The following is a 16,055-nucleotide window of genomic DNA, read 5'->3' as shown; positions in this document are numbered from 1 at the left end:
TTGTAGAGTTGGGAACCTGAAACCTGTATGATTATATTAATGAATGTCACTCTAATAGAGTCAATTAAAAAAAGAAAGCTCTATGGTTAGAGAGTGGTGGTGGGCGTGGAGTATTATTTAACAGGGTGGTCAGGGAAGCATCTTTGGGAGGGTGGCATTTGAGCAGAGAACTGCATGAAATAAGGAGGGAGCCAAGCAGAGATGTGCACTAAGTTCCATGGAGACACAGGGGTAGTAAGTGCAGATGCCCTGAGATAGGAATGCACTTGTTGTGTTTCTTGAAAGGCATGGAAGTTAGAGGGCCCGGAGGAGAGGCAGTAAAGTGGGAAGAGATGAGTGAGAGTGATTTCAGAGAAAAAAAGCATTTCAGGGCCTGAATAGCCATGGTAAGGATTTCAGAATTCATTCTGAGCTGACAAGCTGTCATGTTCCCAACAGATGCACAAGTCAGTTGGAGAAAAATAAGAATGGCAAAGGCAGAGAAAGGGCAAGGCTGTTGTGAAGGGGCAGAGTAAAGATTTCTACATTTGTTTCAGCATTCTTCCTTTTTGAGTTAGAGCCTCACAATCCAGCCTTCACTGTAAAATTAAGTTTCAAACAGACTTTTGCAGAATCACCTTTCTGAATTTCTAGAAACTGTGGACATAGACATGAACAAACTAACCAAAGACATTTCTCTTTTTAAGAGCCAGCTCTTTTATTAAATGAGTCATTAGGCAATGCTTTCTTTCTAAATTAGGATGTGTGGTCCAACTTTTTGATTCACGCTATTCCATACAACTATTTGCATTGCAACTGATCACAAGGTACTAAGGAAAGTTAGGTACATTTTGAGATCTTCAGTGATCAAGCCCATGAAAATAATAGGAATGTATCCTCTGGACTCTACAGATGGAAACAGACCAATAATGTGGGAGAGTTCAGAACAAGCACAGACTGCTTACATTAGCCAAATATTATTTGGGGCTTTCTGTTTATTGATTTGGATATAGTTACTTGTTCCATGATATATGGATTTTAAAAGGAGTTGATTCATTTATTGACAATGTCGAAATGGTTTAATCAGCTTAATCCCAGGTATGTCAAACTACAACAGTACTTCTGCTGTGATATTTCTAAATTGTTTCTTAAAAACTACACATTAATCATGAGACCGACAGCTATAGCCTATTCTTTAATTAGTTATAATATAATTGACAAGCATCAGGAATATACATTTTGAATTAATCACATATTAAGTAATTACATATTCTTAATTTACTTTAAGATCTACTTGGAAATATTTGCTGGTATAATAGTAACACATCAGTGATAGTAACCATGCTACCTCTCAGTAGCACAGCACTTTCAGGGATGACAAAATGCTGCAAGAAGAGAGGATGGGTTTAGTAAGGCGCAACACCTGGCTTCAAATGCTGGCTTTGTAGGCAAATCGATGTCAAAAATAAGAGAATTTTGTCTATTGTTAAATTATTTTCAATTACCTTTGGAAGTGTGGCATCTGATCTTGGCTACATAACAAGATTACTTTACATCCTTGAATCGCTGATTCTCTAATGCTATTTTAGGGAACTGACTAGATCAGAGTCACTTTTTGAAAAAAATATAGGCTGACTAGTTCCACAAAGGAGATCCAGAATAGAGCTTGGGATCTGTAGTTTTGCAGGTGATTCAAGTGGTTTGAAGCATAGGAAGAACAGAAAACAACCATTAAGTTACTTTCATGATCTTGAAGATGAACTTGTAATCAAATTTGGATTATCTTAGCCTGTTTTTTTTCTAATTTAAATATGTATTTAGGGATACCATGATGCACCTGTTTGAAAGCTTCCAAAGATGTATATATTTTTAGTTATTTTGAATGAAAATAACAAGTGCCAGAAACTTGAAAGACACTGAAAATATAATTCCAATAACAAATAATTTTGAACACATGCAATATTCAGGATGTCTGACTATTTAAAGAATAAAATAATTAAAATTTATATGAAGAATATAGTTTAAATTTAAAATGCCTAGGCAGTAGGCAAAGACCTGGGGATACAGAAAGGAGGAAGCTAAAGCTCATGAAGAAGAGGCATGCCTCCAGCTCTGTAACAGAAGAGGAGTCACGAGAGGGATCGGTTCACTCCACCCAGAGAATCTGATATGAAGAGAGAACAGGCGTGTCCACACTCCTCGTGAGAAGAAGAATGTACACAGAGAAGAGATTATTCAGTTCTGCATATGGGATTGAAAGCAAACTTTATGGAGGAAGTGATCCTTACACAGAATTTTCAAAAATAAAAAGATAGTTTTCAAGGAGACCAAAGGAATAAAAATAAAAAGCAGATAGAACTAAAAGGCAGGATTGCAAAACAGCAGAATGCCAGGGAGGCAGGGAGTGGTTCTGTGGCCGGAGTGCAGCGGCTGAAGGGAGGGAGAGACCCTGCTTCAGACCAGGAGATAAAGGAAGGCTGACTTTAAACAATGGAGGGCCTCATGGGCCACGAAAATGAATTTAGAATTTGTAGCAGAGAAGATGGGAAACCAGGGAGCAGTTTCAAGCATACAATAAAATGATCACATTGGCAATTTAGGAAGAACCTTCCAAAAGGAGTGTGTAAGGGAGAAAGAGGAGAAAAATAGAGGCAGGATGACTAACCAGTTGCAAGGCTGCTACATCAGTCTAAGCCAGTGGTTCTCAACCTTTCTAATGCCGTGACCCCACAATACAGTTCCTCATGTTGCAGTGACCCCAAACATTTTTTTTCTATTTTTCTGAAGTTGGAAACGGGGAGAGACAGTCAGACAGACTCCCGCATGCGCCCAACCGGGATCCACCCGGCACGCCCATCAGGGCAACGCTCTGCCCACCAGGGGGCGATGCTCTGCCCCTCTGGGGCATCACTCTGCCGCAACCAGAGCCACTCTAGTGCCTGGGGCAGAGGCCAAGGAGCCATCCCCAGCGCCCGGGCCATCTTTGCTCCAATGGAGCCTTGGCTGTGGGAGAGGAAGAGAGAGACAGAGAGGAAGGTGGGGGGGTGGAGAAGCAAATGGGCGCTTCTCCTATGTGCCCTGGCCGGGAATCGAACCCAGGTCCCCTGCACGCCAGGCCGACACTCTACTGCTGAGCCAACCGGCCAGGGCCAGACCCCAAACATTTTTGTGGCTACTTCATAACTGTAATGTTGCTACAGTTATGATTCGGAATGTAAATACCTGATATGCATTATGTATTTTTCCGATGGCTTTAGGCGACCCTGATGGGGTCGCGACCCACTGGTTGAGAACCGCTGGTCTAAACTAACGATGACACGACACGCCGATGGACTAAGGAGGTAGTTTTGAGGACGGTGAGCAGCGCATGGATGAAAGAGGTGCTACAGAAGCAAAATTTATAACAGTCACTGATATGATGAAGGAGATAAAAATGCATGAAGAGTGGTTTAAGGTTTTTGGCTGTGTACATTAAACACTGAAAGTTCCTTATCTAAAAAAAAATTGCTTGATTGATTTAAACTATTATGCCATGCCTACATGTCATAATTTCCTGAGTTAAAGCTGAAAAGCATATCAGATTAGTAGCATATTACTGAATCCAGGTCCCTCACTCGTGGAATATGGAAACACAGGGATCACAAAGTGGAGGTATTAAGAAACCAAAAGCTCTGTATTTAGTGGTGGTTTGAAAATAAAAAGTAGCATTTGATTTTCTGGTGAATATTTTTGGTAGTATAATTTTTTTAAAAGAGTCTGGCATTTTGATATTAGTGATTTTAAGTTAAACATATTTACGCTCTTAAACTAATTCTGTGTGTTCAGTTGAATCAGAGGGCTGTTTAATCACTTGTGAAATGTCTTAACATGCTGAGAAGGGAGGGAATGCATGAATTCAGGAGGCATTATTGTTTTACATTGATTAAATTTAAGGAATATAACTTTTCTTTCACATTTGTTGACCTGGATTTGTAGTTGACTTTCTTCATGCTAAATCCATTTTAAATTCTTCTGAGTTAGTTGCAAGGGCAAAGATGAAGTATTCATGATCTATTCCACTTCCAATAATCCTTTAATATTTGTATCAAAATGCCCAACAAGTAGAAATAACCAGTTAGAAAAAGTAAGTCAGTCCTGCCTTCTCCCAGTAATTATGAATGGTTGTCATAGCATTAGGAAGTTATACAGGCTCTTATCTTTAAGTAGAGTTAGTGGAATTTTGAGGATCTCAAAAGATTTGTTTTCGTGACAAAAATAATACTATCTTCATTTCCCTATGTAGGTCTTATTTCTACAAGTAGAGACATACGCCATTCATTTCAGTCTTTGTTATCTGTAAAATGCCTTACTATGGAAGAAAGAATGTATCAAGCCTCATCATACATACAAACTTAGCAATAACAAGCTGTATGTGAACCTTATGCCAAGGAGGCCTATATATAATATATGAGGGTCAATTGGGATTCTAGGGTAGGGGGTAACTGAAACTATAGATTTGAGGTGGAGCAGAGTCAGAATTTAAGGAATTGTTGTTTAAGAAGCAAACCTCAACCACATTTAAATTTTTGCAACATGTGTGCCTTTAATATGGAAAATGTCTGAGGATAAGAGCAGCATTTTTTTTAAGTGAAGATCAGATCAGGACAAGTTCTTCAGTTTAACTGAAAAGAAACTGAGTCAGAACCAAGGCTTGAACCCTGGATCTGGAAGTTCTGTTCCCAAAGCTGTCACGCTTGCCTTCCCATGAACAAGTTAATTAACCACATTTGGCTTTGTCAATTTCCTTGTCTGTGAAATATTTTCTTCTTCAAAAATATCAGGCCGGTTCATTAATTCACTCAAGATGTTTTTGAAGATCACCAGGTCTTTGGAACAAACTGTCAAGCACAAGCACACGGGGTACTCTTTTGAAGGCAGTAAGTAGTAAATGATGGGAATAAATGGACATGAAACCATTAACATTGATTACCTTCAATGGGTACAATTAGTGTACGGTAGGAAGGGAAGTGAGTGGCCTTTGGGTTGAGTCAAGTGACTTTTCTTAATAGTTTTAATGTTTTTATGTCAATAATATCTATTCTATAATTCAAAGTTAGAAAGATAAAATTATAGACTTCAAAAAGGAGAAAATATAATCCAGACATTAAAAGGAAAAGTAGGGACTCTAACAATTACCACAGTGAGTATGATTTCTATATGAACTAATGAAAACTTCAAATTTTCTTATATTTTAGATATGTATTTGATGAAAACATGATACCACAACTTGCATGCGCTTATCTTTCCATGGATAATTTATAAATGAGTAATAGGTAACATTTAAAGGAAAAAAAGTGAAAACTTGTGTAAATGCAGATTTGGTCTGAAGAATTGAAAAAGACTGAAGAAAATATTGTCAGCATTTCTATATGATGGACTGAGGGAAATAAACTTTACTTTTTAAAGATGAGAAAAATTGGAAAATAAAATGTTAGTATTTTGATAGCAAAGACAGAGGAGTACATACTAAAAAGGAAAAATAAAATAATGTTAAAATATTGAAGAGTAGTAATTAGGAAGAAAGTTAACATTTATTGAATACCTATGCAACAGAAGCAGATCTCATTTAATCTTTCACTTCATTATGTATGCATTTGTCTTAGTATTCTCCATTGAAAGATTAAGAAACTAAAGTTCCAAGATGTTATATGGGGCGGCCAGGATCACACAGGTCAAGTAGCAAATCTCCACTTTACTAGTTTCCAAGGTCCACTGCCTCTTAGCAGGACACCAGGCTGAGAAACTGACCAGGCAGACTGATGGAAGCTTGGGCAGTGTTCAGAGGAGCAGAAGGGAGGGGGATAGCAGAACTGGGAACAGAGGAATAGAGTGTGTGTGTGTGTGTGTGTGTGTGTGTATGTGTGTGTTTGAATGTTGCTAGCCACTGAGGTAGGGAGGTGGAACAGAAAAAAAACAAAAAAAGGAGAAAGAACTTATGAACATAGACAATGTGGTGATTGCTGGGGGGAGGGTGATGGGGGGAAGTGGAGTAAGGTATGGGGGGTAAATGGTGATGGAAGGAGACTTGATTTGGGGTGGTGGGCACACAGTACAATGTATAGATGATATGTTGTGTAACTGTGCACCTGAAACCTGTGTAATTTTATAAATCAATGTCACTCCAATAAGTTCAATAAAAGAAAACAAATTTCAAAATATTAAATAAATAAATAAATAAATAAATCTATCATCTGAGTCACATGGATAATATATTTTCTGTTAAACTGAATTGTCTTTGCCAGAGGTGTGGCTTAGTCTTATTTTGTTTTCCTATGAAAACAACCTAGTACAAAGGAAACATAGACCTTCTTCCCTTTGATTCTTACTGAAGCATTGTAAACACTTACAAGATTCAGTGCCATGATGATTACGAAATTGATACAGACAGCAGCAGCAGATGTGGCGAACTGCCAGTGCTGTTTGATGAAATTCCACTTGAAAGATGCAAACTGTTCCATGACAACCAGGCGGTAAACCACAACGGCAAACACTGCAGTGATCACCAAGGAAATCTACAATATGAGAGACCAGAAGAGACAATCAGATTTTGCAACATTAACCAAACAAAAGCAAAACCACAGGTCCAATACACTGTCCCTAGAAGCTAAAGAAATTTATTTTTTCAAGAAACTTCGCATATATTTATTTTTTTTCCTTTTATGAATTAATTTATAATAGAGTCAAAATAAATAGTATAAGACTTAAGTTGTTGTGTGGTAACATTATCACACTAAAATAAAATTTTTCTCAAATTTCCATTTTTAAATAAAATATTTGGTTTTCAAACAAGATAACTAATTTATCAGGGTTATGCATTTAGTTTCTATCTTACCTCATATCTTTTTTCTCTTATAGACTGTTTTACCTAAGGATATACACAAATTTCCTTTGTAATTACTCCATGACCTGCTTTGATCTTTATTCTGTTTAATAGTATGTATTGCGAAAGTATTAAACAGGATGTGGTTTCTTGCATTATCAGTGTCACAAAATGAGTTGGTATACTAGAACTTTTTTCTAACCCTGAAATCCCACAACCTTCTGTCAGTAATGGTCATACGTTACCATGAAGAATATTCCTGAGATAGAAACAAGAAGACGACTGACTTTGTCTGAAGAGGGCTGATGTGGCTCAGGTTTCCCACTGATGGGGTTCACTCTCTCCATTTTGTAGTATTTTGCTTCAAACTGGGGACGAAGTGTTTCCTATGACAGAAAATTAAAATTACTTAAATATCAAAATAAATTATTTTTTAAAAATTTATCTAAGACTATATACAAAATTCCTGCATTTTGACTTACTTTGTATCAAGTCTTGGCAAAAAAATTACTTTTTAAAAATAAGATGCAAATTATATATATATATATATATATATATATATATATCTATATATATATCTTTTTTTTTTTTTTTTTTTTTTTAGGTTAGAGGAGGAGAGATATTGAAGCAGACTCCTGTATGTGCCCCAACCAAGATCCATCTGGCAACACCATCTGGGGCCAATGCTCTAGTACTGAGCTATTTTTAGTGCCTAAGGCCAATGTGCTTCATAGGGTCTGGGGCTATGCCTGAACCAATGGAGGCACTAGATGTCGGAGGAAAAGAGGGAGAGAAAGGAGAGAGGAAAGGGGGATAAAAGCAGATAGTCACTTCTCCTGTGTGGCCTGACCTGGAATAAAACTGAGGACATCTATACACTGGGCCAATGCTCTGTCCACTGAGCCACTAACAGGGGCCTATGTTTTTAATTAACACAATTTCCACTGATGTAGTTTAAGAAAACAGTATAGAACGTCTTTGAAAAAAGAAGACATTATCTCATCATTGATCTCTTTTATTTTCTTTAAATAAGAAATCTTGTTAGTAAAAAAACATCAAGGGAAAAATCTAATAGTGTTTAGCTGCTTCTGATTTAGATGTTAAGGGCAGTGAACAATTTTCCACATCATTTGCTATGTTTCCTCATCATCTGTTTTCCTAACATCTTACCTCCTCTTCTTCCCATTCAATAAGGTCCCAAGTATAGGTCAGTGTACTTCTTCTTCTTTTCCAAAACTCCAGGAAGACTGTGGCTATCAATAATAATATTATAATTATATATTTACTCAACCATATTATGTTCTTTCATCATTGCTCTTCTTCTCTGGGCTGATGCATTTTCATCATATTACTAAATTATTAATATTAAATTGATAATAAAGTCATACAATTAGAATTTTGTTTTCTCTCCCTCTTCTCCATATCTCCGGACACTGCTATCCATGTGCATGTCTAGAAGAGAATCTCTTTTTCCTCGTTGGATTAAATAAGCAGAGACTTTTGTTAGCCTGGCCCCTCAAAGTGATTCTGTGAGAGAAGGTCAATATTAGTGAGTGAAATATTTACTATGCCTTTTGACTTGTACATGCTTATTCAAAATTATCTACAATACCTAAATAAAGCCTTCCCTAGGAATGACAATAAAGGCCAGATGCTCCTTCTCCAGTACTCACAGAGGGATAAGGTAAGGGAGAGAGAGGAAAACAGCAAGGCTACCAAGTTTCAGGCAACTTCTGCTCAACAAGCAGGTTGCTATGTATTGATCAGAGCTTCCAATTTGGCCAAAGGTATCATGGCTAACAAGTATACTGACACAGGAACAACTCTGGTGTTGTCCATGATACTGGTATGCTCTGGAAACAGAGAGAACTTCTTAATTTCTTCCACACAAAAGATAAAAAACAGCTCTTATCTTTTAAACCTCATAAAGATTATCTAATTACCTAAATCTTTAGCAATCATAAAATCCCCTGGAAATTCAATGGTGAACATAAAGAAAAGCAGAGGTAAGCTCTTGGCTGACAATACTGCTCAAGTAGTAGCATTAACACAATCACAGCCATGAACAAAGACGTCTATGCCACCAGCTGCAGCAACTGGGGATGTAAGAAGTAACACTGTTGGAAACATAGCATTTAGCTGTTCAACAAAATGAAAAAGAAATGGTTAGAAGAAGACTATAAATTTGGTCTTAAAAGAAACTTATAGGTAGGTCCAAATGACCAACCGTTCCTCCCTGTTTGTATACAATATCATATGTTACAATAGGTACATGTTTTAACTCATTAGGACACCGGAAAAATGGTTTTATAGGAAAACAGTATTGTTTAAAGCTATTTGCAAGATAGTTTCCCAAGTAAACAAACAAACAAACAAACAGCCAAATCTGGTAAAGTAAACCCTGGAAAACCCATTCATATCAGACATTTTCCCTGTGTTTAGGTCCCTTTGAAGATTGGCAAGTGAACTTTACTCAGTCTACCCTTTCTCAAGGATATAAATGTGTTAATAATGACTTGTATGCTTTGTCGTTGGGTAGAAAGCATTCCCATCCACAGAGCCACAGAGCCATAGTAGTGAGTAAAATAACTCATAGAAAAGCTCTCCTACTTGGGGAATCCCCTCAGAGCTCCATAGTGACTGGGGAACTCATACCATAGAACTCATTCTATAATCTATTTGTAAGGTCTGGATGATTTTGAAACATTTTCATTGTGCATGTTATCCCTAGTCTTCCAGTCTCTTAGACCAGACTAACCTGGTAAAGAAAACGCAATTGGCAAAACTGTTAGTGTCTTGGCCTATGGCTCTTCTCTTGGTATTTCTCAACCTTACGAACTACTCTTTTCAACAAACAGACTGTCTCCTTTTAAAAGTGTCGCAAGCAGCCCCATGAGAGTGGATCAAGGAATGTATGAACCTGCGATGAAAGGAGAACTCCTAATTTACTGTAAAGAGCTTGTAGGGGCCCTTAAAAGTAACTCATAGCACGTAGCACAACCATTAGATGCTTCTGGAAGATGGAGATCTATCTACAGTACATCATAATCTCCAACCGGAAGATTGTGTCTATTGGAATTGTCATCTCCACAAAGATGCCCTTCAGCCCTGATGGAAAGGGCCATATCAGATATTACTAACTAACCTTTGTGCACTGAACTTGAGGGTACTGACTTACCGATTCATGAGATTCATGTTTCTCACTGAAAATGGACACCCACTGCTGAGTGGTCATCTCAGCCTTTTGGAGATATTAAACTGAAAAATCTCTAAACAACCCAAGACCATCACTAGAATTCTCATGTCAGGTTCAAAGCAGATGGTACCTAATACATAGATCGCTTTCCCAAAATGCCAGACCAGGTTCGACACATGATCCTATCTAGAAACTCTTCCTCTTGGTCTTCCTTTTGACTACTTTTATTTCATTTAATAATTATATTGGCACTATAACTCATATTTGCCTTAACAAAATTCCTGTGTAATTTCAGGATGAAATACATTCTTACGTCTGTTTACTGCCAAGACTATGCTATTTGCCCTTAAACAGCCTTTTGGTTTTGATGTCCAACAATTATTCAACAGTGCCGGTTTAAATCACTGTTGCCTATGCACCCATGGTAATGATTAACAGCTTGGCACTTTTGCCTTGAAAGCTTACAAAATTGAACTGAAAGTAACACTGAAATTAAAGTGTTTCATTGGTCTTAAACCTCTTTGGTAAGGATATCTGTGTGGTCGATTATAAATACAGTGAGAAATGTTGGAGCCTACTCTAAACTAGAAAGTTCTTGGTCCATCTAAATATACTCAAATTCCAAAAATACATAATGAAATAAAACATTACATGTCTTACGTCATCAGAAAGATTGGTACTGCTGGCTCATAAGAAGAATGAATTCTAAAAAATAAGTTATAGATTCTATGTATAAGATGGAGGGCTAAAAGTTTTAATTAAGGTTTCAATTCAGTCATTTTGTTTTCCCAGAAGAGTATTATGAACTTAATTCCATTTTTGATTGAAGAGGATGAGACAAGGCATTGAACTGAACAGGCAGCGAGTTGAGGATTGATTAATGGGTATGGATGGATATTTCAAGAAGAAAGTGAACCTGTCAAGGACTCCATGAGTCAAAACTTTTTGTTTAAAGTATCTATAAAGCATGCAAATGGCAAGCAAACATTAGTCATTTTATTACAACTAGTGGTAAAAAGTTGATATGCCTAGTGCGCTCTGGGATCCTGGCTCAGCGCATGTAGCAGATTGAAAGAATACAGGAGCATTAATGATAGAGACCCAGACAGGTTTCAGCAAGGGTGAGAATATAATGAGTGTGGAAGAGATAGAGAAGTAAAGCAAGCGGATTTATATAGTTTAACATCTTAGAGCTTTAAAAATATCCCAATGTCAGAGCAATTAAATAAAATAAAAATCTCAGGACAAAACCCAGCATCAGTATATTTTTAAAGCTCCCAAAGACTTCCCAAGTGCAGTCAGTGTTGATCACCACCTCCTAGCAGAAAAGCAGTTGTGCTCATGCAAGAGACCCAATGGAGATCAGTCATGGCGTTGAGGCAGAAGGTAATACCACTACTAGAATTGGTTAAGGTCAAGCTTTCAAAAATAATGGCTGTTTTTGTTCTGATTTGCAATTATTTTTGAAGCATTTTAACAGTCATTTTAGATACATTCCTTTCTCATCTCTATAAGAGTCATTCTCAATAGTTAACAAAAAATGTGAATGGCAACTACATGAACCAGTGGTGGGATTCAGCAGGTTTGCACCAGTTTGGTAGAACTGATAACTAATTTTTTGTTGAGTTCAGCGAACTGGTTGTTAAAATACCACTTGTAATCAGGGTTCTTTCTAAGGTGGGTGCCTGGGCAGCTCCTAATGTAGAAATCACAAATTTACATTCCTTACTCTTTATTAATGTTCATCTGCACAACCGCATATTCTAAGCGCTATAAGAATGTTCATTCCATCCAGAGGTGAAAAAAATTGCAAGGTAGGATGCCAATCAAGAAGCAATATGGAAATATCTTAAATAACCATTTTATTGTTTTTTGTCAGGTATTATTCAATATTTTTTCATTCATATTTTAAAATTCTTTCTTATAACATTATCTAGTTTTTGTACCTCTTTTATCATTCTTATTTAAGTATTAAAAAGTATTAAATGCATGAAATAATAAACCACCTTTCAGTATATAATTTTTTACACTTAAAACAGTCATTAAGGCAGAGAACCAGTTGTTAAATGATTTGTTCCCACCACTGGCACGAACCAAGTATTTGGAATGTTCCATAAAACTGCTGTTGTTATTGCTCTCATTTTTTAAGATTAGAAATTTGGTACTTTTAGAGGTTAAGTTAACTTGCTAAAGTCACATTACTGATTGGAATCTAAACTATTTTAACTCAGAAACTCATACTCTTTCTATAACAATATAGTGCCATCCTAGATATTATTGTCTAGAGTTAAGTTTTGATATGCTAATAGGTGGAAATAAGAATTTGAGAGCCAACTGTGAAAATCTCAAAGAAAGTGGCATCCAGATATATAGATATAAAATACAGAGAAAGCAGTCAATTAAAGAGCACGGAGTTCAAAGGAGACAACTATGATATGACAGGGCAAAGAACAACGACTCAGAATGAGCCTGGTGACAGAGACTGTGGGATGGTAAAGAGAAAAGGAAGTGTATTACACTTAATATTAAAACAAAAATGCTTTAAAAAGAAAATGTATAAAGTGACAGTTTTTTCACTTACAAATAATGAAGTGTTAATAGATGCAGATATTAATAGAATATATGTATTATATGTCTATAATATATAAGGTCTACCGGAAAGTTCTGTTTGTTTTTGGAATAAAACAAAAGACAAATTTTTCTTACAGTCAATAAACTTTATTAAATAATATAATTGCCATTATTATTAATGATTTCTTGCCAGCATGAGGGCAATTTGTATATCCATTTTTGAAAAATGTTTTATCTTTTGATGCGAAAAATTGAACCAGTGTTTGTTTGATATCTTCTTCATTTTTGAATTTTTTGCCCTTCAAAAAATTTTGTAAGGACAAAAACAAATGATAGTCGGAGGGTGCTAAGTCTGGGGAATATGGTGGATGCAACAGATATGCTTCTGTAGCATTTTTTTCTTGTTGAAATTCATAAAAATTACAGTGGCATAAATGAACTTTATCAGTAGCCATGGGTACACTGTGGCTTCACACATAAGACTAATGTGAATCAACTTTTAGTTAATTTGCTACGTCAGTATGTATACATTAAGTGATAAAAATAGAGAGGCACACATGCGCCAAATAAACATGTGCTTACATGTCGAAACTTGTGATAGAAACGGACAGAACTTTCCTGTAGACCTTATATATAATATATACATAGATTAGATATATTATGGTTACAGATGCATAATGCCCAAAAGAATATATACCGAAGTGTTAATACTAATTTTCAGTGGAAATTGGATTATGGAACACTTCTACAAAGTATGCATTGTTGGAGAAGTGTCCACTGCCTATGTTCTCTTATGATTCTATGTGGAAGGTTTATCAGTTCTTCCCCTGAGACCCATAAAACTGGGTTGAGAGTGGAGCTGGAGGATGAGTGGCATCCAGTGGAGAAGGGCATTTGTTATCAGGGGAAAGCCAGGTTTCGCATGAGTCATGGAGTGGAAGGCGTATTGTGGGAAGGCTGAAAATGATATTGCATAATTCTGTTCCTCAGTGACCTGTATTTGTATTTTTTTGTGTGACAAAGATAGAGAAAAACAGAGAGAGGGACAGATAGGGACAGACAGACAAGGAAGGGAGAGAGATGAGAAGCATCAATTCTTGTGGCGTCTTAGTTGTTTGTTGATTGCTTTCTCATATGTGCCTTGACCGAGGGGCTATAGCAGATTGAGTAACCCTTTGCTCAAGCCAGCGACCTTGGGTCCAAGCTGGTGAGCCTTGCTCAAACCAGAGAGCCTGTGCTCAAGCTGGTGACCTTGGGATTTTGAACCTGGGTCCTCCATGTCCCAGTCCAATGCTCTATCCACTGAACCACTGCCTGGTCAGGCTGTATTTGTTTAATGCCTGCCTTTCTGACTGTAATGACAAAAGTTTCTCCACATAAACAATTTCAAAGGTGCACATGCTGCATCCAGTTCTTGCATGTGCATTTCCTCATGTCCATTTCTAGCGGCTTTCCTTTGTAATCTAGTTAATGGTCCAGAGTAATAGAATCAGACAGTCATGCAAATAGAAGAGGTTAGGTTCTATATGTAGTTTGTCCCAAGTCATTATTTTTCAATTTACAGAAAACAAGGCCCAGAGTGGTTGACATGAATCACGAACCTTGTCCTGAAATCTGCCAAAGCATTTGCAACACGTTATTACACTTGTTCCCATACCTTCTTTTTCTTAAAGTGCTTTATTTTTATCTTTTGCTTAACATTTTTAGTGCTTGTCACACTCAAAATGCTCAGTAAATGTCTGTTATACTGAATTGATTGAGTGAAATCCAGTGATCAAGACTCTAACTCTTGGTCAAGGGTCCTATCCATTATTCTGGAGCTTTACAAATCATGCTCTAAGGAATTTTACTGGAGACATGTGAAGGGGCCTTCACCAGAGAATCCCCTTTTTTTTAAAAAAAAAATCTGTTTTATATATTGATGAAATTCAATTTTAATTGGAAAAATAATCGTTAATTTAAGAGTTTGTGAATGACGTCACCATACTTCAGCAGGGCGCAGAGGATGCAGGGGAAAGAAATCAAGTACTGTTTTCATTAGAAGAGATAAAGATTTCGAGTCGTCCCAAACAAGACCCAGCTGAAACAAGTTATCAGAGCAACAACTATGAGACTGCCAATTTGGATAACACCCAAGTATGACTAAAGGCTCATCTCCATCTCCCAGATTAATTTTCAACATCCTCAACCATCCTGTGCTTTCCCCACACGGTATCTCAACATCTCCATACATGAGGCAAAAAATAGAAATCTCGCTAAACAGGTTCTGCAACTATCACAAAGGCTATGAAACTGGAACATTTTAAATTTCCGTGACCGTTGGTTTTTGTTTTTTTTTTTTTTTTTTGGTTAACACTGTTAACGATATGATATTAATAGAGTCCTGCACATGAATATAGAGTAAGCTAATCTAAGGAGCCTATAAATATTTGTGAGGTGACAGATTTTGAGTATTTGAGCTAAACTACTCAAATACTTGAGTAACCTAAGCTCTACTTGACACAGTCACACCTAGAACTCCTTATGAAATCAAGTCCTTCATGTCATGTTAAATTTCCTCTTTAAGGATATAGGATCTCTCTTTAACTTGACTTCCAATTTCCTCCTCCTCCTCCTTTCTCTCCAACAATATTAAATAACGTTCTACTTTTTAAGAACATGATATGGCCACCCTAACTCCCTTAGTCATGATAACTAATGATTTTTCCCCTTGAAGACACTGGGGTGCCAGGTATTAGCTCACCCGTGGGCCACTTCCTGAAAAGAAACCATTACTTTGCTATAAACTTCTGTTAGTGTCTTACTGGGCTTTGATGCATGCAGGCAAATGGGCCCCGTTAGTCTGATAACATGGCCACTCTATATACTACTGGCCTGTGTATATTAAGTAGTCATTTCAGCATCATTTGTTCAAATGTAAGGGGATCCTTTCAACTGAATTGCTAAAACATTGGCGGAGTCCACCACACATAAAAAGTTGACAGCATTGCCATGTATTTTTTTTATAAAATATAATGCAATATATTTTAAGTTCAGGATTAATTTTTCTCAGGCCTTTTTCACAGCTTGTCATTCAACTAGTTCATAGACATTCTTTTCTTAATTTAGTGGAGCATTTTCTGATCACGAATGTACCACCAGCCAAAAACCACCTGAAGAGCACCTTGTCTTGTTAACTTCAGAAATGCAGGTACCTAGGAGTGCCTGCAATATACTTGGCTTTCAATAAATATATGCTGAATGAATTAAAATTGTAAAGAAAATAAAAGTCACCTACAATCCTACCATTAATTATAAGGTACTATTAAAACATTGGTAATTCCACCCAAGTTATTATTATTGAGCAATGTATTTAGGATAGTTATGTTGTTAATATTCAAAGTTATGGCCATGCTGGTTATTAATTTATGATTAAAAAAACAAATTCATAACTAAGTCCTTTAAAGACTT

General features: G+C 36.7%; 1 protein-coding gene across 1 annotated transcript in view; it reads right to left on the bottom strand.

Annotated features, from left to right (window-relative positions):
* The window catches only part of ANO3 (anoctamin 3), a 251,800-nt gene that overhangs the window by 28,243 nt on the left and 207,502 nt on the right, over positions 1-16,055 (bottom strand). The window contains exons 15-17 of the mRNA XM_066251152.1: positions 8,009-8,091; positions 7,084-7,224; positions 6,366-6,530 (exon numbers count right to left, since the gene is read on the bottom strand). Coding sequence (XP_066107249.1) covers positions 6,366-6,530; positions 7,084-7,224; positions 8,009-8,091 — 389 coding nt within the window. The remainder of the gene's footprint in view (positions 1-6,365; positions 6,531-7,083; positions 7,225-8,008; positions 8,092-16,055) is intronic.

This window comes from Saccopteryx bilineata, chromosome 1 (genome assembly GCF_036850765.1).
Source record: "Saccopteryx bilineata isolate mSacBil1 chromosome 1, mSacBil1_pri_phased_curated, whole genome shotgun sequence".
Taxonomy (NCBI): Eukaryota; Metazoa; Chordata; class Mammalia; order Chiroptera; family Emballonuridae; genus Saccopteryx; species Saccopteryx bilineata.
The sequence above is the reverse complement of the archived record's forward strand: the minus strand, read 5'-3'. Positions and strand labels throughout refer to the sequence as shown.